The sequence below is a fragment of the Ceratotherium simum genome, chromosome 33, assembly GCF_057802395.1.
Source record: "Ceratotherium simum simum isolate JZ-2026a chromosome 33, ASM5780239v1, whole genome shotgun sequence".
Lineage (NCBI taxonomy): Eukaryota > Metazoa > Chordata > Mammalia > Perissodactyla > Rhinocerotidae > Ceratotherium > Ceratotherium simum.
This window is the reverse complement of record NC_141932.1, coordinates 8,391,797-8,415,120: the sequence shown is the minus strand read 5'-3', so window position 1 is coordinate 8,415,120 and position 23,324 is coordinate 8,391,797. Positions and strand designations below refer to the sequence as shown.

The 23,324-nt window shown below is 40.0% G+C and overlaps 1 protein-coding gene across 1 annotated transcript; it reads right to left on the bottom strand.

Moving 5' to 3' along the window:
• Positions 1 to 1,392: 1,392 nt before the first annotated feature.
• LOC106800141 (uncharacterized) lies at positions 1,393 to 16,605 on the bottom strand. The gene is made up of 4 exons (XM_087422057.1): positions 16,262 to 16,605; positions 14,129 to 14,185; positions 12,171 to 12,297; positions 1,393 to 4,395 (listed from the first exon to the last, which is right to left on the bottom strand). The coding sequence occupies exons 2-4, from the start codon at positions 14,141 to 14,143 to the stop codon at positions 2,744 to 2,746; spliced, it is 1,794 nt and encodes a 597-aa protein (XP_087278183.1). The 5' UTR covers positions 14,144 to 14,185; positions 16,262 to 16,605; the 3' UTR covers positions 1,393 to 2,743.
• Between the last annotated feature and the right edge of the window lie 6,719 nt (positions 16,606 to 23,324).

Below are 23,324 nucleotides of genomic sequence, written 5' to 3'. Positions count from 1 at the left end.
CCTCTGGGCAGCTCTCTCTGCCTGCTCTCCCTCCATGAGCACTCAGCCCTCACTCTCCTCACAGCAAGATGGCTGCTGCATGACTAGGGTGAAGCATGAGGAGCAAAACCCTTCTCGTTATTAGGTTTTGTCTTGTTTACAAGGAAATGATAATCCCAAGAATCTTTTCCAAATATTATTAGCCAGTTCTGTTACATGGCCACCACAATCTTAATAAGGAATGGGAATTTTCAGATTTCACATTCACACCTCAAGAAGACAGGAAGGTAAAGGAAAAGGATGTTGGAGAAAACCTTTAAAATACTCCTTATTGAAGATATTAAATGACAAGGTAGTCAAGGATAACTGTTGGAAGAGACAGATCTTTATCAACTGACTTTGTTCTTTGTCCTGAGTATAATATTCCATGTAACCCACGGCCAGTATCCTAGGTGTTCCAAATGAGGCAAAAATTATTAGAGTCCTTAGTGTTTTCTAACTTACAGATTTCCTTTGAGATGTATCTATCTGAATCTACACAAACTAAAATAATTCTCTAACTTGTAATATAGATATTCTGATTCTAGCGTCAGGGTAGGAAAATTAAAGACTCTCTCAATCCACAAGATGTTATTAATTCATGCCATCCTTCCTTCAAGCGAGAGCTATAAAAAGGCTTGAACTTGGGAAACATTCTAATATCACCTTCAAAGTTACTTTAATATTAGACTATAACCTAATAGTAAGTTGGCTGTTATATCATAACTCAAGGATGTTCTTATATAACTGGGGAACCTCCATTAAATATTTCCCATGAAGCAGTAGATACTTCAACAGGATTTCCTTGGGAACACAGAATATATTGAGTTGAGTGATCATGTACAATGCACATTTTAAATTTATGTTTGTTCCTAAAGACATGCATTTATTCTTTGTTACCCTATACTTTTTTTTTTATTCATTATTTTACACACATAAAATTTTGTTTTAAAAGTCAAAATTATATTAAAAATATATAATGAGTATCCCCATTCCAATCTGCATTCTCACTTTTTCTTCAATATGTTACCTTTTGTATGATTTTCAGATTTATTTTCACAACAAAGTACATGCTATACAGAATACTCTACATTTTGCTTTTTGTGTGTGGTGGTGATCATTCCAATATAATGACTTTCTTCACTCTATTAACAGCTTCACATACAAAGTCGTGTTCTCATAGTTTCTCAGCTGATCAAATGCAAATTATGAACATATATTTCCAAAAGTGTAAGTTCTTTGAATCTAACACAGAAAGAAATTATTGATGCCATTCAGCCTAGAGAGCCTAAGGATGTATCATCAGTGTTCATTATGAAGCACCCCAGTGAGGCAGGATACGCTTGGATTAACAGAAGGCACAGGATTCATTCATGGTTAAAAAAAACATTTTATTTTACTTATGCAGACATGAGAAGTATGATACATTCTAAATAAAATAGTATCAAAATACAATTTCAGTGGCCAAATTTGAATCCTTCACAAGCACCTTCTACTCTGGTTCTTTGGATTAAACTGTCCTCTATAACTCTGTCTCTTCAGTTTCCAAAAATAAGACTAATATTCATTAATCTATGATATACACCAGCCATTACCTTTCAAAAGAGAGAGATATCATTCTTTTCCCTCCATTTTTCTACCACATATGCCATCCCTGGTAACCCATCATTCTACTCAGTGAAAATGTCACTCTCTCAATATCCTGGCCTTCTGTTTCATGATCATCCAGTACAGCAATCCTTTCCTATGATCATTAACAGAGGTCCACAGTCATATCAACAAATCTAGAGAAGGGGCCATGACCACAGAAAGCACAATAATTTAGATAATACTTTTACATCTATTCTCTGCCACTCCCCATGATCTCAAATTTCTACCAGACTGTATCTTGAAATTAGTGTCCTAGTTCTTCCAGGTTCCATAGATATGAATAAACCCTCCTAATGAAGTAGGTCCTTTCATCTTACAGATCCCTTCACTGAGATCATCATGGTGAGAAATGAAAAGCACGTATGAAAGTATAACATCAACAGGCTTCAAACTCCAGGTTATAAGTCATTAATAAATATAGCCTTTTCAAGACACCTCAAAGAACTGAATAAACATTTTATAAACTGAAGGTAATCAGACCTTTCCACAGATGTCCTTGCTCCATGGACATACATCTCATGAGTTTTAAATAATTTTAACTTCTAATTCTCTGTGGCATTTATCATCTGAGGTTGGTCCATCTTCAAAAGTAATAGACTTAGTTCCCTCTAGTATAAATTTTCTTCTGTGCAGTCCATCGAGAAAATTAGTTCAACAATTCATCACTTTCCTTACATTTCAATACTTCTGTCTGAATATTTCTGTCTGAATTCTTAGATGTATCATGAGGTAATTGCTTAAAGGCCTTGATACATTTGTACGGTTTCCACCTTATATGAATTCTTTTGTGACCACAAAGTTGCACATTTTTGATAAAGCTGATCACACTCATTACATTTGTCAAGTTTCTCTCCAGTAAGACTTCTATGTTCCACAAGGCTTAAACTTTCGATACACATTACCATACATCACATTTGTGTGTTTCTCTCAAAGATGTATATTCTGATATCAAGTGAGGTGTAAACCCTGGTTACCAGCTTTCCCACATCCATTACTTTTCTATGGTTTCTCTCCAGGATGGAGTCTCTGATGTTGAATAAGCCTTGACACTTGCATAAGTTTTGTCTCAATCATTCTATTTGTAAAGTCTCTTTCTGCTATGAATTCTCTGATGATCCCCAAAGCTTGACCTTTGAATAAAAGCCCTGCCACATATATTAGATTTATCACGTTTCTTTTCAGTATGTATTTTCTGATGTCTAGTAAGGTTTGCAAATTGAGTAAAAGCTCTGCCACACTCATTGCATTTGTAAGGTTTCTCTCCAGTATGGATTTTCTCATGTCGATTAAGATGTGAACGCTCCATGAAGGCTTTGCCACACTCATTACATTTGTAAGGTTTCTCTCCAGTATGAGTTCTCTCATGACCCCAAAGGTGGGAATGTTGGATAAAAGCCTTATCACATTTACTACATTTATAAGGTTTTTCTCCTGTATGAATTCTCTGATGTTCCATAAGGCTTGAACTTTGGATAAAAGCCTTGCTACAAACATTACATTTGTGTGGTTTCTCTCCAGTATGGATTTTCTGATGTTTAGTAAAGCTCGAAAATTGGGTAAAAGCTTTGCCACATTCATTACATTTGTAAGGTTTCTCTCCAGTATGGATTTTCTGGTGTTGACTAAGATTTGAACGCTCAGCAAAGGCTCTGCCACATTCATTACATCTGTAAGGTTTCTCTCCAGTATGGATTCTCTTATGCTGAGTAAGGCTGGAACGCTCAGCAAAGGCTTTGTTGCATTCATTACATTTGAAAGGTTTCTCACCACTATGAATTCTCTGATGACTTGCAAGGTTTGACCTTTGACTACAGACCTTGCCACATATATTACATTTGTAAGGTTTCTCTCCAGTAAGCATTCTTTGATAACTTGCAAGGTTTGAATTTTGACTAGGGGCCTTGCCACCTACCTGACATTTATGTGATTTCTCTCCTCTATGGGCTTTCTGATGTCTGGAAAGGTTTGAGCACTGATTAAAAGCTTTGCCACACTCATTACATTTGTAAGGTCTCTGTCCAGAATGAATTCTCTCATGATTCATGAGGTTTGAGCTTTTGCTAAAAGCCTTCCCACACTCATTACACTTGTAAGATTTTTCTCTAGTGTGTCTTTTCCCGTATTGTGCAGGTAACAAAGGATATTTAAAAACCTTCCTATATTTATTACAAATGTTTTTAACACTAGAAGGAATTATTTGCAGCGGTGAAACTGAGGAACGATTGTTGATGGAATTCTCAACTTGAGTGCATTCATAAACTTTCTCCTCAGTTTGAAATCTCTGCAGTTCAGCCAGGTGTGTCTGCAAACTTAATCCAGTTCTATTTTCCAAACACCTTATATACTCGTTTCCAGCATCACTTATGTTATTTTTCAGTTTTAACAAATTCCTTATAAATGGCTTGTCATGCATGAAATATTCGTATGTATTATTTCTTACCGAAACACCATGCTTTTGAGGAAAATTAATTGAGGATATATTATGTTGTTGATCTATTTTACAAGTGAGATTTTTGTTATAAGTCAAAGGCACTCCTTTGTCATTTCTTGCATCATATCCCCATTCACTCTCATGCTCATGCATATTTTCCAAGACTTCCTTGAGGTCAAAATCCTTGATGCCATCCCTTTCATTTCTTTCTAATATCACTAGATGGTATAATTCTCCTTTATTAATGTCCTCTCTTGGTGATAATTCCTTTATTGCAAATCCAGCACAAAGGCTTCCTATTAAATAGAGTTGGAAGAGAAATATTTTATATTCAACTACATAATTACACAGAAAAATAATACTTATAACGAACATAGTTTGTAGTTTCTCAAGCGTGGTCCTCAAACACTATTGTGATATACAGAATTTTTTTATTTTTCTAATTTTTTCCATATTAATAGTTTCCCTGACTTTTGATAATATATTTTCAAAGCACATATTATATTCTATACATATTGTTTGGCCATGTAAGTGGATAATTAAATGATACTCCATAGTTAGGGAGTTCATCTACCTACTGGCTACTATATAACTGCAGACATGAAATTATAATTGAGATTTGATATTTTCTTCCCGAATTTTTAATCTTTATAATAATGTGTATTTACTAATAATGTATGTTTAATAATGTGTGGGTATATGATGCAAGAAAAAAGATACTAAAAAAAAAATCTGTGTATCATAATAATAATACAACATTTTAGTAACACACATTAAATCTAGCAGGTAAGTTAATCTAAGTAAGCAGAGTTATACAAAATAATAGTTTCTGGAATTCTAAAGAATTCTTCCTTAAGGACTACAGAAAGAATTTACATTCCGGAAAGAGTACACAATAAGAAAAAGGAAAAATACATTCAGAATCAGTGAATTTTGAAATATCAGGTTCAGGTAAACACACATTTTTATAAAGATTAAAAATTAGGGAAGATTGTGGGGCTGGCCCAGTGGCAGCAGTTAAGTGTGCACGTTCTGCTTCAGTGGCCCGGGGTTCGCAGGTTCAGATCCCGCACACTGACACACTGCTTATCAAGCCATACTGTGGCAGCGTCCCATATAAAGTAGAGGAAGATGGGCACGGATGTTAGCCAGGGCCAATCTTCCTCAGCGAAAAAGAGGAGGATTGGCATTGGATGTTAGCTCAGGGCTGATCTTCCTCACCAAAAAAAAAAAAAAAATTAGGGAAGATTGTCTGAAATCTCAATTATGATTTCATGCCTGCAGTTACATAACAGTCAATAGAGAGACCAACTCTCTATGGAATATTACTTAATTATCCAGTTACAAGGTGAAAAATATGGATAGGATATAGGATGTGCTTTCAAAATTTATCTAAGGTCAGAGAAAACATTAATATGGGAAAATTACAAAAAGAAAACATATAACGCAGGCCAAGGTCAATGTCATAATAAACATGACAGGAAGTTGACATATCTTATTAACTTTTTCAGTCCTTACTGCATGCATGTAATATTTTAAACCCTCTAAAAGCATTAACTTATTTAATTATTCTTGAGGTAAACCATTACAATTTTTCGTATAAAAATGAAGGGTCCATGAGGTGTATATATCTATCCCTAACTCACCCAGAAAGCAAATTCAAGAGCCAGGATTTGAACCTGGGTGTGCAGACTAAGAAGGGATGTTCATATGCATTAAGTACCAGTGCCCATCCAGGCATACAGATCACAACAGGTCACAGCAAATACCAGGAGCTTAAAAAGAAATGTTTCAAGGGAGACACAGGACCTGAGTTGTGTCATCTGTACTGTGACTGTCCCTCCGTTCCCAGATGACAGCATGAGTCATCATGTCCTGTACAGGTTGGTGCAGACAGTGACTACAGCGCGTTGCTGTCCTGAACAAGCTGTCGTGTGTAAGAGTGGGTGTCTTTCCTTATGCAGTGTATGCAGTGTTGGGAGGAGCCGGCCCCGTGGATACTGGGGTGCCTAGGTGCTCAAAATCAATATACACGGAGGTACCAGTATAGTTCATTTAGATCAATGAAAGGTCTAAGGAAAGGCCAGGACTGAGATTTAGAACAGCAAGAGTGAGGAAAGGGAGTATAAGTTTTTTAGTCCCAATGTCCTTGCCTGTTATATAAAAATAACAGAATCTTCATGGAATTTTTTAATTATTTGAAATCATATTCTTAGATTTTTTAACATTACCATCCCAGACACATAAGAGACATCAGGTGAGAACTGCTCTTACTATGTTTATCAGTGTGTGTATATATATATAGTTATTCTTATTACTAACCAATAGAAATTAATATGCACTTATCCAAAAGTAATGAATTCTGACTTCACAAACATCATCAGAAAGCAGTACCCTTAAGGCACATTACTACAAGACCTAGAGCACAGAATGGTTGGTACAGAGGGCAGTGTTGGAAGCAGCATTTAAGTACAGAAACAATTTTGGGCAGTGCCATCATAATCCAGGGCAGAGGTCTATGTGCAGAGATGTGGTCAGCAACGTAAGTATCCAATATTACCCAGAACAACAGGACAGCATGTGATGTGTGTCAACAAGGACGAGGTGACTTTTTATGGAATTCAGTTGAAAAGAACGGCAGGGAACAAAGCTGTGTGTTAATTCATGTGTTAACTGAAATATATAATTCCAAGAACTTAAGACATTGTCTGGGAAACATGAGTGTCAGAAACAGTAGTAATGAGGAAACCATGGAGTGAAAAACATTGCCTAAATTTTCTATTAAGTAAAATGAGATATTTAAACATTAGGTCAGTATACCAAGATGTGCATGATGAATCTAGACGGAGAGAATAATTATTAGAATAAATAATTTGTAGCAAAAGAGTCAATGAAATTAAAATAAAATTCAAGTTATTTGTAGAAAACTATATATATATATGGAAAAAGCAATGGATCTTATATAAAAAACTATGGCAAGTCAATTGAGTGGTATTTCTGTGACTAAGATAGTAACTTAATAAAAGTATGCTCTCAAGATATCAAAAATTCTCAGTTTAAAAAATGTCATAGATTTAATTGAGGAAAATGTGTGTTCAAACATTTGGATACCATTACAAACCAATGAAAATGACCAAAATCCAGAACACGGACAACACCAAATATTAGCAAGGATGTGGACCAACAGAAACTCTCATTTACTGCTGGTAGGAATGAAAAATGGTACAGCCACTTTGGAAGATAGTTTGCAGTTTCTTACAAAACTAAACATACTCAAATATGATATAGTAATTATGCTCTTGGTATTTACACAAGTGAGTTGAAAACTTATGTCCATGCAAAAACCTGCATACAAAATAAAACTAGCCCAAAATTTGTATGGCACCACAAAAAGACCCTGAAATAGCCAAAGCAATCTTGAGAAAGAAGAACAAACCTAGAGGCATCATGTTTCCTGATTTCAAACTGTATTACAAAGCTATAGTAATTAAAACAGTATGAGACTGGCATAAAAACAGACACATAGATCCAAGGAACAGAACAGAGAGCCCAGAAATAAACCCATGCATATATGGCCAATTAATTACAACAAAGGAGACAAGAATATACAATGGGGAAAGGACAGTCTCTTAAATAAATGATGTTGGGAAAACTGGACTGCTACATACAAAAGAATGAAACTGGACCACTATTTTACACCATACACAAAAATTAACTCAAAATGGATTAAAGACTTGACGTATGACCTAGAACCATGAAACTCCCAAAAGAAAACATAGGCAGTAAGCTCCCTGATATAGATCTTGGTAATGATTTTTTGAATCTGACACCAAAAGTAAAAGCAAAAATAAACAAGAGGGACTGTATCAAACTAAAAAGCTCTGTAAAGCAAAGGAAATCAACAGCAAAATGAAAAGGCAACTTACTAAATGGGAGAAAATATTTGCAGATCATATATATGATAAGGGGCTAATATCCAAAATATACAAAGAACTCATACAACTTAACAGCAAAAACACGAAGAATCCAATTAAAAAATGGGCAGAAGATCTGAATAGATATTTTTCCAAAGAAGATACAGATGGCCAACAGATAGATGAAAAGATGCTCAAAATCATGAATCATCAGGGAAATGCAAATCAAAACCAGAGTGAAATATCACCTCACACCTGTCAGAATGTCTATCATCAAAAAGACAAGACATAACAAGTGCTGGCAAGGATTTGGAGAAAAAGGGAACTCTTGTGCACTGCTGGTGGGAGTATAAACTGGTGCAACCACTGTGGAAACAGTATGGAGGTTCCCCAAAAAATTAAAAATAGAACTACCATACAATCCAGCAATTCCATTTATCTGAAAAAAACAAAAACACTAACTCAAAAAGATGCATGCATCCTCATGTTCATTGCAGCACTATTTACAATAGCCGAGATATGGAAATAACCTCAGTATCCACTGATGGATGAATGGATAAAAGAAATTGTGGTGTGTGTGTGTGTGTGTGTATATATATATATATACACAAAATATATATACACACACAATAAAGTATTATTAAGCCAGGAAAAAGAATAAAATTTTGCCAATTGTGACAACATGGATTGAACTCGAGGGCATTAAGCTAAGTGAAATAAGTCAGACAGAGAAAGACAAATACTGTATGATCTCCTTACATACAGAATCTAAAAAAAAAACAACAAGCTCACAGACATAGAGAACACAATGATGGTTGCCAGAGGTAGGGGGAGGGTTGGGTGCAGGGGGTCAAGAGGTAAAAATATATATATATAAAAAAACACATGCACGCGCGCGCGTGCACACACACGTATATACAAAAACAGTGCTTTCCATATACTAGGAATGCACTGATTTGAGATATCAATAAACTGTGCTGTATTTAAAGTAAAGTGCACCTAATTTTGGATTTTCCCCTTGGAGTTATCCACATCATGACTTCTTTGCAATTAATGCACGGGGACCCAGCCCTAAGAAGCCAGGATGGCCCAGGAAAGAGAGAGACTTTAGCTCCACTTTATTAGACAGATATTACTAGGAAAAGGGTCAACTAAGACACTATCATCTTCCCAAAGGGGTAAGTTAACAGAAGGAGGCTTCCTTGTCAAATGAGGTGACTCTGGGTCCTCTAGACCAAGGTTTCTGGTAGCGAAACATTATACATTGGTCCCACCCATAGCGTGTACACCACCACCAAGAGAGAACTCTAAGGTAAAGATGGACTTTGGGTGATAATGTTGTGTCAGTGTAGGTTCATTAATGGTAACAAATGTAGCACACTGCTGTGGGATGTTGATAATAGGGGAGGGTCTGCACTTGTGGGTGTAGGAAATACACGGGAAATCTCTGTACCTTTGGCCCAACTTTTCTGCCAACCTAAAACTTCTAGAAAAAATAGTCTATTAAAAAAAGTGTATGTTAATAGTAGGTACTGAGTAATGTAAAACAGAATTAAAAAGAATAACTAAGACTCTTCAAAACATTTTGGGGAAACTAATGCTAAGTCATAAACACTTAAGAAAGAAATCTTGTAAAATATAAAAAACAATATTCACTCCATGACCCCACATCACCAAACTGTAGATATAAAGCAAAGAACACTAAGGGTATCATAAAAAATATGGAAGTGATGATTAAATAAATAAAAACAAGGTCATTCAGAAATAACAATGAAATTTAGAAGATAAAAGTATCAGTGGCTTAAGCAAAACCAATTACAATAGACTTAAAAAATCTTGGCATAGGGGCTGGCCCAGTGGCATGGTGGTTAAGTTCACACACTCCGCTTTGGCAGCCCAGGGTTCGCAGGTTCAGATCCCAGGGCAGACCTATGCACCGCTCATCAAGCCATGCTGTGGCAGTGTCCCACATACAAAAGAGAGGAAGACTGGCACAGATGTTAGCTGAGGGACAATCTTCCTCAAGCAAAAAGAGGAAGATTGCCAACAGATGTTAGCTTAGGGCCAATCTTCCACACCAAAAAAAAAAATTAAAATAAATTAAAAACCAAATAAAAATGTAGGCATCATTCCACTTTATAAACTACTTCAATAAGATGTGTCAAAATTGTATTTTTTGAGGGTGAATGAATTAAGAGCAGCACACATATGGGATAAACAATGTGGCATAAACGGTAGTTTAGTCAACAGTCTCCTAGATATTAGGTTGTGAACTTGGACAGTGTTCACCTTAGAACAGGTTCCTACAGCTTTTATTGCTGGCTCAAAGGTGATGATCATATTATGTCTGCACTGTGGGAGACACTGTTTAACTCCACAAAAACCAGAAGGACAACTAGAGGCACTTAGGCTCTCCTGATACTGTCTACATGTCAGCATCCTGGGACATGCGGACCACTCTTCCCAGGGCCTTCAAGAGGCACTTCTGTATGTAGCAGGATAATATTGTAACATATTAGTGAGTAAACGCCCTCCATGGGAGAGTCCACCAGAAGTTGTCCATCACCTAAAGGTGGGTTATCACAGCAGAAAAAGAGGATGAAACTTTAGACATTTGGAATGTGTATTTCAAAAGCAAGTTTCAGAGGCAACATCTTAGAGAAGAAAAAGAAATCAGGAAGACTAACGACTTTCTATGTTCCCTGACAGGGAGAGCAGGAAGAGGTAGAAAAATACAACATATGGGAGTAAAATAAGACAGCCTGACTTTGGGGAGTTCTTGAGAAGGGGGTGTGCTATGCCTACAGGCTGTGGGGTGAGGGCCTGAAAGACTGAGATACACTCCCATGTAGCAACGGGGACCAAAGAGAGGATCTCAGTGTCTAGTCTTTACATTACTGCTCGGTAACAGTGTCACACAATCTCAAATTCCACTCCTCTTTACACACGTGGCAAAAAGAGACCTGAAGAGATGGCTGAGGGTCCTGAACAGGCAGACAGGGCTTGACACAGTCCAGTGAGTTTCATGGGACCCCAGATACAATGGAAAAGCAGCTATTTTTTTGGCCTATCTTCTGAGAAGTTCTCCCCAAGACATGAAATGCGAATGCAAACTGAAGAGGTCCTGGGGTCAGGACTACAGAGGCCTCAGCTCTGATCTGTACGGACTGAGAAGCAGGAGAGACCAAGGGGAAAGCCGACACCTTAGAGGCAGCCATCTTGGTCTCCCTCAAACCAAGGGACCAAAGTGGTGAGAGGGGCCAGATAACAGTGTGTCGTACGTCATGATAAAGTCTGCCTGCCTCTGTGTGAGCTGGGCATCATGGCACAGTACGAGATTAAACTTTTACACATTAGAACAACAGTGGTAAGTGTCTGTGTGGAGGATGATTTCTTTTGAGAGCTCATAAGAAATAAAACTTTCATTTTCCCACAGATCTTTCCCAGTTGAAGAGTTTCTCAAACAATATTTAATGGAGCAGCTTACTCTGAACCCATCTGCCTGAGCTCTTATTTCTGTTCACAACTCCATACATCCCCATCTGTCTTCATTTATTCCTATTTTCCCTTCACTCTCCACAGTCCATGGCTGTTTCCCTTGCTCCAAAATGGAGATAATATTCTACGAAAGAAACATTTCAACTTGCAAAGAAGAATGGAACTTAATATGCTATTCTTTTCCAGAACACTTTCCCATCTCTTTGTTCAGCTAAAAGAGAGGACGCGATACACGGGTCTAGAAAAGTATTTCAAAAATCAGTCAATTGACTGCCTCCTGAATGCTAAGGGGTTATTTTAAGTATGCAGGCATCTAGCTCTCTACCAAGAACTACTGGATGAAATGCACAGGGGTAAAAACAGAAAATCAGATATATTAAAAATTTGCCATAAGGTTTTTTGACTACTAATGTTCTAAAACCACCACTAATCAAGCACGAAATAGGCAAAACTTCTGAAGAAAGAGGAAGTTCGAGTCCATGTGCCACATTATGAAGCCTTTGCATTCTGCATCAAAACAGCTTCAATCACTCTCTTAAGCACAGGGATTTGAAACTCAGACAAGTCAGTCAGAGGCAGGGGCTCCCAAGAGACTCTCAGGGGAAAATGCAAGGATATACAAAAGTAGTTACAGACATCTGGAGGCAAGTTCTCCTCACCCAGGGAGAGCAGGTTTCTGTAGTTCTCCAACATCACGTCCCTGTACAAGGCTCTCTGAGCAGGGTCCAGGCATTCCCACTCCTCCTGAGAGAATTCTATGGCCACATCCCTGAAGGTCAACTGTCCCTGAAAGGAAAGCACATTTCACCACATCAACAGGGACAGCGATCTTATTTTGACACAAAATGGGACAAGCGGAGATGCGTAAGGATTGACTTCGCTGGAGTAAGTGTTCTCACTGATCCATGTAAGATAATTTCGAGCAAGTTATAGTTCTCTAATTTTTTTTAACTGAGGTGAAATTCACATAACAAAGTTAGCCATTTCAAACTACAATTCAGTGGCATTTAGTACATTCACAATATTGTACAAACATCACCTCTGTCTAGTTCAAAAACATCTTTATCATCCCAAAGGAAATCCATTACCCATTAAGCAGTTGCTTCCCACTCCCCTCTCCCCCGAGTCCCTGGTAATCACTAACATGCTTTCTGTCTCTATGGATTTACCTATTTTAGATACTTCATAGCAATGGAATGGTATGAAGCGTGTGACCTTTTATGTTTGGCTTCTTTCACTTAGAACAATGTTCTTGGTTCATCCACGGTATAGTATGTATCAGGACGACATTCCTTTTTTACGGCTAAATAATTTCATTGTATGACTATATCACATTTTATTTATTCACTCACCTTCTCATGGACATTTAAGTTGTCACCACATTTTGGCTAATGTTAATAATGTTGCTATGAACATGTGTTTGAATATGTTTTCAATTCTTTTGCCTATATACCCAGGAGTGGAATTACTGGGTTACACGGTTTAATTTTTTAAGGACCTGCCATGCAGTTTTCTATAGTGGATACACCATTTTCCAGCAATGTATCAGGATTCCAGTGTCTCCACATCCTTACCAAAACTTATTTTCTGTTTTTAGTACAGTCATCCTAGTGGGTGTGAATTGATATCTCATTGTGATTTTGAGTTTGCATTTTTCTGATGACTAATTCGTTGAACATCAATTCATATCCGTGTTGCCCATCGTATATCATACGGAGAAATGTCTATTAAAGTTCTTAGACCATTTTTTATTGGGTTGTTGTATTTTAGTTGTTGAGTTGTAGTAGTTCTATATATATTCTGGATACTATACCCTGATCAGATATGTGAGTTGCAAATATTGTCTCCCATTTTGTAGACAGTGTTCTCACTTAGATGATGTGTCTAAATGCATAAACACTTTTTGATGGAGAAGAATTTATCTATTCTGTCTTTCTCTCTTTTGCTTTTTGTGTCATATCAAAAAATCCACTGCCAAATCTAAGGTCAGGAAGATTTGCCCAAATGTTTTCATCTAAGAGTTTTACGGTTTTACACCTCACAGTAGACTTTGGTTCATTTTGAATTTTTTTTTTATATGGGGAAAGGTAGAGGTTCAGTTTCATTCTCTTCCATGTTGATATGCAGGTGCCCCAGCACCATTTAAGAGACTATTCTTCTCCCACTGAAAGCTTTTGGCACTCATGTGAAAAAGGAACTTATTATAGATGTATGGGTTTATTTGTGGACTCTCAGTTCTATTGCTCTAATTTATATTTCTATCCTCATCCTGGAACCACAGTTTTGATTACTCTAGGCTTGTAGTAACAACTGACATTGGGAATTTAAGTCCTCCAACTGTGTTCTTATTTTTCACCATTATTTTGGTTATTTGGGGTCCTTACCACTTCAATATGAATTTTAAAATTGGGTTTCCTATTTGTGCAAAAATGGCTGTTGGGATTTTAATGGGGATTCCACTGAATCTTGATAGTACTTTGGGGAGTACTGTGACCTAAACAACACTAAGTCAACATTTTAGGGAGGACACTTCAGAGACAGAGAAGATTAACAATGCCAAAATGTGGAATATTAGGAAAGAGAAAACAGAACAATCCACTAAGAATACGACTTTTACCTTGGAAAGAGCCATTCCTTCTTTCCTCTTCCTCTGAGATTCTCAGATTAGATTATTCTGTATGACAAAAATACGTTGTTCAGTGCTTAGAATCAACACACTGCCTTCCCCTGCCACTGGTAGACACATAAGGAGAACCTTAATACAGGGGACAGATGGCCCTTTGCTGCCCACTGTAACAGGAAGGATACAGGGACAGCAAACTACATACAGAGACCAATAAGTAAGTTTTTCACCCATTTCTTCAGAAGGCCCTCCCCTCCTGCAGAAACCCACATACTCTGCTGCAACTGCACTGTCCTTTGTCAGCTGGCATGGGCACAAGGAAACTGCCTCATCCAAGTCCCTTGCTCCTCCCTAGGTAGCCAGCTCGGCTGATGCAGGACAGGGAAGCATGTCCCCTCCCTCAATCTGCACCAACTCTGAAGGGCCACCCAGCTCCACAGCTCCCTGCTGTAGATATACTGAGGAGTTTAGATTTTTGTCCTGAGGGTCAAGGGGAACCATAAGAGGGCTTAATGCCAGGAGATGACACAATCAAACTTAAGATTTACCCATGAAACACAGAGAGGGAGAGAGTGAAGCTGAAAGAGAGGCATGCCTCTATCTCTGAGCCTCTGTCCCTGCTTCTTCCTTACTGGTTTTCATTTTTTTGGGAAGACTGGGACACACTCCAAATTCTAATTCTAACTGGGCACCCTCTCCCAGAAAACTGCCAAATGCAGACACACGCCCAATTTTGAAAATCATGTCAGGGATCCCATTTGCTCAGGCTCAGAACTGGTCTACTCTATCATCTCCATGTTACAGGTGGGAGCACTAAGGCTCAGAGGGGAGAAAGTTTACCAAGTTACTCTGAAGAGGTCTGAGTTCAGTGAGCAGAAGGGGCTGTAAGTTATGGCCTGGACAGGGCAGTAGAAAAGGTCTCTTCTAATTCCAGATTACATTTCGTATTCTTGAGCAAGAGAAGATTCTCTTTCATGGCTTTAATCAAAGGCAAGTGTTTATTTCCTGTTTTCCAGAAAAATATTTAAAAAATGAACGTTACAAGTAGTTATTAGTCTTGAAAAACATGAAAGAGGGTCACCTGAACATGAGCTCTCAGCACTCTCTTTGTCCTGAACCAATGGGTTCTGCGGGAACAAAGTTCCCCATCCATCCAGCCCATCCTTCAACATCAGCACAGAAAGGACAAAGGGGACTTGAGGGGAACATCTACTTAGTTGGAGACTTCAGCTCGGAGGTCACCAATTTAAGAGATCACTTCAGGGAAGAAAGAAGCTGCTGACTATTAAACTAACTGGGTAAACTAGGTTTTCAGTGTTAAAAGATTATCAACGTCCTTACCAGATGCATAGTGAAACACTGCAGTATTTACAGAGATCAAAGTTTCAATATATAACAGAGTAGAAAGCATATAAATGTCATACTCAGAACAATAAATTAAGAGGGAAAATAATTTGGAAATTTAAAAAAAGCTAAAGTTAAAACAAGTGAGAGGTACATCAAATTTAGAGAAGAATGATAGGAGCCACAGGTACAGAAAGCCCTCTCCCATTTCTTGAAAGGGAAGAGGGTGACCTGGAATTGACTGAGCTGTCTCTGCCCTCAGGGTGGATGGGGGCTGCAAATGGAATTATCTTCTGATGCAATAATCAGAAAATGCCGATGCCTCAAACACCTGGTTTTGTAACTGTCATTATCTTTACAAAACTGAAAACAGTTCAACAAATGTGAAAGTAATTAGGTTATAGAGCCACAAGTCAGTACTTCACAGCTTAATATCCCACATCCAATCAACTCAATACTCGCCCGGGGTTGGGTCCCTGCGTTTCTCCATCGCTCTGGGTTTTGTTCTCTGTATTTGTGTCTCTGTGTCCTTCTGGTTCTCTCCTCTCCTGTGTCCATTTCTGTGCTTCTCTCTCTCTGTTTCTCCTGATCCTTTTGTTTCCCTCCCTCTCTGTTTCTCCTCCTACACGGTTGGCCCCACTCTGTTGCAAGCTCTGTTTCAATCCCTGCGTTCTTTCTCCCTAAATTTTCTGGTGGCCTCTAACTCCATGTATTTCTGCCTCTTTCTCCCCGTCTCTGTTCTCCTCTGCTCTCCCTGGAGGCGGGTGAAGGGCATGTACCCACCTCCTGAGTGAGGACTGGACCACGCGGTTGGGCGGGCGTCAGAGAAACGTTCTGAGCAGGAAAACGACGCGGCGGGCGGGCGGCGTCCACGCAGACTGAGGGCAGAAAGGCTGGGCCGGCACCTGCCTCAGAGCGACTTCAACGGGAAACGGACGCCGACTCCTGGACCGCACGGAGCTGCAGGACTCGGGACGTCTACGGTGACGTCGCCAGAGGCGAAAGGGACGAACTGAAGCGAGATGGACGAGCGGGTTCAGAGATTTTAACTTAAGGGGCGACCCCGAAACCCTGGTGTGGAGGATGGAGGCCTGAGGACCAGGAAGCGCAATTACCAACCTGAAACACAGACTCACTCACCGGACTGTGCGCTTTCTTCCGCGCGACCCGCCCCCTTCTTCCGCGCGATCCGCTTCCGGGTGTGCAGGAAACTGCGCGTGCGCCTCTAGTAGGGGCGAGGCAGACGGGGCGGGGCGGGCACAGTGGCCGCTGGGGGCGACGTAGGGGAGGGGCTGGGCGCGGTGTCTGGCGCTCTCCTCCGCCCCTCAGGTTTCCCTGTTGTGTTTGTCCTTCCGCCCCAGAGCCTCCAGCCTTCTGCTTTTGTGTTTCTTTGAAAGTGCTTGGTGTCCTTTGCAGCCGGGCTTCCTACAGAATTACCCGTGTGTCGGCCACTTATCCTGCAAGCAGAGATATTTCCTCTTAACAGAGTGACAATGAATCACGTGAAAGCTTTTTGACGCGCGGATGGAGCCGCCTGTCCTGTGAGGAGGCGGCTGCGGCGCTGGGCCCTGTGGGGGCGGGGCGGGAGGCTGTGGGGGGCGCTGGGTCCAGGAACGTCTGAGACCCGGACAGTTACAACTTCTTGAAGCAAAAGGCAGAATTGTCCGTCTAGGTGAGGGAAACTAGAATGTGACATGAAGTGCAAACTGTACCTGCTTGGAGTGTGCGATTTTATACCAATCCCAGCAGAGCTTAATTTTTTTCTGTTCCGCATTCACTCGGGAGGCAGAGACACGACCCTGGGCTCGGTTCCAGGGACTTAATGGGGCCAGGCCCTGGGCTATGGGCATGGAGGGCTGACACGTTGCTTTAAAAGAACAAAATTTGATTGTATGGATAGAAATTAATTTCTCTTTAATTTAAATAATTATACTAATCCAAAGTTCTTAAGATGAATTAATAATCCAATACCTTTGAGCCTTACTGCATGGCATACGTGTTTTGCTGAAGTCATTAGTTACTAAATATAATTGCAATTTCAATTAAAAAATTTATTGAGTTATTTGGAACAGTATTCTTAACTTGAAAATTAAATTAGATAAATTAGATATTTTGTCTTTTTTGTCTGTTTCTCAATGTTTTATGTAATGTGCAGATAATGACATAAAAGTTGGTCTCTTTTGGAGATATTTGGCTTTCATTTTAAGTAATGAAATATCAGTTTTGAAATATTTCCAGAGACATGTGATAAGGATGTCTGTCTCCTTAGTGAACAATAAATCCAAATAGTATTACTAGTTTTTCACATTTGCAACAGCAGTATTTACACCCTTAATTTTTAATTTGAAATATGTGAGTTAAGAGCTCCTTTCCTGTTCCCTGTGGAAATTTTGAAGGTGGTGCTGGGTGGATTTTGGGTCAACCAAATCACAACTATACATGCTCCAGAAATTTCTGAAAGGTTATTTTCAATAAACAGCACTCTTCTGTTTTCCCCAGAACTAACACCAGTGTCTCAAACTTCTAAGGGTTCCCCCCCCATTATTTTGGTGAGGTTTTATTTCTTTAAGTAGTTAAATGCTTGGACTCAGATTGAAACTTTGAAAGATAAGTTTCTCTTGGGGAAGAGAACAGAAGCAACCCTTCTCCTGTCCCTCTCTCTCCCCAGGCTCCCTATGCTGAGCTCACTTCCCCTGAGCTCTAGTCACTCCATGCAGACTGACTTTGAAGTGGATCTCCATGAAGGAGTCAGGACTGTGCACCATTTCGGGTCAAGAAGTGCTGACATCTGAACTCCCCATCTAAATGTTTTTCAGCCACTTTGCCTCACATGGGGGCCCCTAACCCACATTTTTAATCAAATATTCTCATCTTGTATTTATATATGTCATGTGCTTGGTAATTTTCCTGACCAGCTGAAGTGATTTCTCTTGGATTTAGACAGGAACTTTATTGGTTGGAGGCTCCCATGCTCCCCAAAAGAATCTGAGCCCACAAGATGGTGTCTGAGTAAACCAAGGTGTAGCCACCACCTTGTGGAATTAGATATCATAAGATGTGAGGAGTGAAAACACTGAGATCAGATTTTAGTATAATTTCCTGTATTTATATTTTTATTAATATTGTGATAATTACTAAAGGGAAACCTCCTTTAAAATGGAGTCAGGAGGCCAGAAGGGGAAGCTCCCACAGAGTACCATTGGAGGTCAATTACAGGAAAGATAGTCAATTACAGACTTCACCAAAGAGAAATCATCAACAGGAATATAGTCAATTACAGACCCCAAAAAAGACATCAACAGGAAAGAATCATTAATTAGAGGGAGAAATGTACATTGCATCCTAAACAGAAATCAACTACCCCAGCAACTGGGCCCATGAGAAACCATCACCACACCGAACTCTTGCTTTTTTCCAGTGGACTTTCGTTCAAAACTATTACTGCCAATTTCCTCCTTTTTCTCTATAAAATAACGTTCCTCTCTCGTTTGCTAAATTAGCCTGTGGATTGCCATATCCTGCACATTCTGATTTGTAATGTTTTGGCTTTTCCTGAATAAATTTGTTTTCCTGGTAACATAACTGTCTCTTTTATTTTCAAGGTTGATATATATATGTCTGAAGTGGGATCTGAAGGAGGCAACCCACAAGAGATGGCAACCCCTGGAATCTAGCTAGGTACCCGTTGTGCTCAGTCCTTACATGAGTCACCACCTACTTTCAGTTTGATGAGTCTCCTTTTGGATTTCAAGCTTGCTCCATTGTGTTCTGAACTCTCTGACTTTATTTTAGATCAGGAGAGGCACTGTCCTCTCTGGAAAGGGACTTTGTCCTCCCAGTTCAAAGCTCTGTCCTTGAGTCCAAGACGTTGTCTTTGGGGAATACTCAGTTGTTTCCTGAAGGTAGCACAGTTCCTTTTGGGGCTTGGGCCTGCTGAAAATCTAGGCATTTTCTTTGATTTTCAGATTCCTTTCGGAATCAGGGCTGGGAATCCAGCAACTTTTATTTTTAGATTCCTTCAGGGATCTGGGCTAGTATTGTAGTGCCTTTCTTGAGTTTTCAGAGGAGATTTTGGAAATGGGGTCCCAGTCATCTAAATGTTCTGAGGAAACCTTCCAAGGATCCTGGCTGGCTGGCTGTGGTTTGGGCTGAGCGCTTCTCAGGGAAGACCAAGAGGCTAGGGCAGGTGATGAGGGTGATTCCCATAACTGTTCTGAAAATTACAACTCTAATTGATCCAAATCTCCTGTGACTAGTTATTTATTCAAAATAAGAGCAAAAGGATGGACTGAGCCCTAAAAAGTGCTATAGACCAGTGTCAGCTGCCCCAAAGCGAAGGACTAATGTTCATTCTCCCACAGCCCCCCTACTTCCTTGCTTCTCCCTGACATCATCATCACATCGAACTCTGCCTCGTCTGTGTCTGTCCCCAAGTGGCTGATCACAGTTGGAGAAAAATATACACCCAAACTGACTGGTCTCACTTAATTCCTGGCCCTGTTCCTCTTGCATTTCCCTATTTTTCTATCCATACCTGTCTTCTAGAGCCCCTCAGAAGTCCAACTCATCCTCTTCCATCTTTTTTCTCAAAGACCCTGTTCTTCCACTGAGCCCCTTCAGCAAAGGGAAGAGATCTTCTCCAGCTGGCTCACCCCCTGCCTCCAGGCCGGTGCTCTCTACTCAGTATTGACTGAGAAGGGTCTGTCCCTGCTCCTGGCTGTTGCTGACTCTGTGCTGGACCCCAGTTGCCAGCCCCATTCAGTGTCAGGATGGTATGGCATCCTTCCTCCACTGCTTCATGTATTTTTACTTTTTGACATTTGTTTTGATCAGCATACACAAATGGTAGTGTTGTCTATCTTACACACAAATGGTGGTATTGTCTATCTTACACACAGACACACCCCCCCCTGAAAAACCTTATGCACTCTACTCTGCCATCTTTAAAAGGAAAACTTCTCAGTTAGCTACATTTCCACCTGTATTAACTACCCTTTTTCTATGCTTCATTTCAAAGCACAATATACTAAACACTTGTTTATAGTCTTTGTCTTCGATTCTTGCCTACAATTCTCACTTGAACCCCATCCAATAAAGGTTTCACATCCACCATTCCTTTGATATCTTCTTTGCCAGAGTCATCAATGACCTCATTTCTCAGTCCAGTAATCCATTTCCTCTTCTCATCTGACTTGTCCTGTTAGCAGCTTGTTGCATAGTTGATTGCTCCATCTTCCTCAAAAGACTGATTTTCCTGGCTTTGAGAACATCCCAAGGTTATCTTCAATTTTCTTCTCACCTCCCTGTTCACTTCTCAGTTTCCTTTGATGGGTTTTCTCACCTGTCTGGTCTCTGAATGTGGGAGCATTCGAAGGCTTAGACCATTAACCTCTTCTCTTCTTTGTCTATACCCACTGCCTTTCTTCATCAGCTCATCGCATGACTTTCAGCACCACCTACATGTCTCCCAATGTCCCCTCAAGACCAGATCTCTCCCTTGAAGTCTAGTATCCTGTTTCTAGACATTTCTGCTGGGACATCTAACAGGCCTCTCCACCTTACTATGTGCAGAACTGACTTCTTGATCTCCTCCAATTGCGTTCCCTCTGCATCTCCACATCTTGTTTAAGGGCGACCCTATGATTCCTGGGGCTTAGATGAACATTTTGACATGAATATAGAACACGTAAGATATTAGGTTATTTGTTAGTGTTTTAATATATAAGATAAAGAATAAATTACATGTTTACTTAAAATGAGTGAGGGAATATATGGCTTCTAAAATTCTTTTGAGATACAGAAGAAAAATGTTTGAAGACCAAGGCCCTTCCTGATCAACTTCCCCCAGTGCTTCTTTGCCCTCCTCCCCGCTTGTCTCCTCCTTCTCGTCCTGCTCCGGCCACAAAAGTGTCCTTCCTTTTCCTGGGGCCAAGGCTGCTACTGCCTCAGCGCCCTCATAGGGGCTGTCCCTCTGCCTAGAACCATCTGGCCCCTCAGATGCAGGTTGCAAACACCCTTCCTCCCACAGGTTCTTGTTCTGATACCACCTTCTCGGACCACCCTCCCAGTTAACATGCCAGCCACACCCTCAACCCCACCACTGCTCCATTTGCCTGCTCTGCATGTTTCTTTCTGCTCCTTCCCCTTCCACTGTCTGGATCCTGGTGACAACAAGGCCCCAAGGGAGAGCGAAGCCACAAGGATGGCTATTAGCAAAAGAGAAGAGATAAGTGTTGGCAAGGGTGTGGAGAAAAGGGAACCCTTGTGCACTGCTGTTGAGAATGTAAATTGGTACAGCCATGTGGAAAACAGTATGGAGTTTCCTCAAAAAATTAAAAAATAGAACATGAATATGATCTAGCAATCCCACTTCTGGCTATATGTCAAAAGGAAATGAAATCAGCATCTTCAAGAGATATCTACACTCCATGTGCATGACTGCATTATTCACAATTGCCAAGACGTGGAAAGAATGTAAATGTCTGTTGACAGATGAATGGATAAGGAAAACATGGTATGTATATACAATAAAATATTATTCAACCACAAAAATGAAGGAAATCCTGCCATTTATGACAGAATAGATGAACTTGGAAAACATTATGCTTACTGAAATAAGCTAGACAGAGAAAGGCAAATATTGCATGATCTCATTTATATATGGAATTTTAAAAAGTCAAACTCATAGAAACACAGAGTAGAATGGAGGTTACCAGGGCCTGGGAGGTAGGGAAAATGGGGAGATGTTAGGCAAAGGGTACAAACTTTCAGTTGCAAAATGAATAAGTTCTGGGGATCTAATGTATAGCATGGTGACTATACTTAATAATAGTGTATTATATACTAGAAATTTGCTGAGATAGTAAATCTTCTTACCACACAGACACAAAAAATGATCATTGTGAGGTCATGGATGGGTTAATTAACTTTATTGTGATAATTATTTCACAGTGTATATGTATTTCAGATGATCACGTTGTATACCTTAATTATACACAATTTTCATTTGTTAATTATATCTCAATAATGCTGGAAAAGAAAAAGAAAGTGGGAGGTGTGCTGGGCTTGCCTCCTCTAAGTCGTGCTCAAGCCAGGCTTCATATTAGATTGCTGAGGCATTTTGCAATACACCTCTTGTGTCCCCTGACCAGAGATTCTCCGGCCAATAGTTGAGGTGAGGCCCAGGCTCAGTAATAGTTGAAGTGCCCCAGGTGATTCTAATCTGTGTCCAGCACTGAGACCAGGTCTCAGAGTCCTCCCATTCCAGAAGGCTGAGATCTGGGCTGAGGGTAATGGGGCTCTGCTCTGCATGGGGTTTGATCAGGGCCAGGTGTGTGACCAGAAGGGGAGTGACAGGTTCAGCCTAGGGTCCCCACTGCTGCACCTTATGTGTGAGCTTCACCAAGAGGGGGGCAAGTTCTGAAGAAAGTGGTGGAAAAAGTCACTTGTAGGTCTCTGTGTAGGAGTAACTTTCCAGATTGCTTCTAAAGGTTCATGTTGCCTGAGGACGAATGTCAAAAAAAGAAAGAAAAGGAGTCGACAATGGCTCTTTCTCAGATAAAGTAATATTCTTAGTTGATTGTTCTGACTCTTTTTCCTGAAATGCCCTTCTTTAGACTTGGTAATCTCTGCCTCTGAAGTATTATGCCTGACACCTGTTCATTCATTCAGACACCTGGGGCCTTCCCTCAGTCCTTCTCATCTCCACCTAGATTCCATCTCACCATGACCCAGTGATGTGGGACTTGTGAGGCGGCTCCATAGGGCATGGTACTGGGCAGGGCTTCACCCCCATGGATTGGAGGTGTGGTAACAATTGTGGCTGGGCACCAGGGATTGCTTAGCG

Excerpts from the sequence above, each read along its gene's own strand:
- LOC106800141 (XM_087422057.1), bottom strand. Across the intron at positions 4,396-12,170 it reads CAGAAACCTGCTCTCCCTGG|GAAGCCTTTGTGCTGGATTT; the intron begins GTGAGGAGAACT and ends TCTATTTAATAG.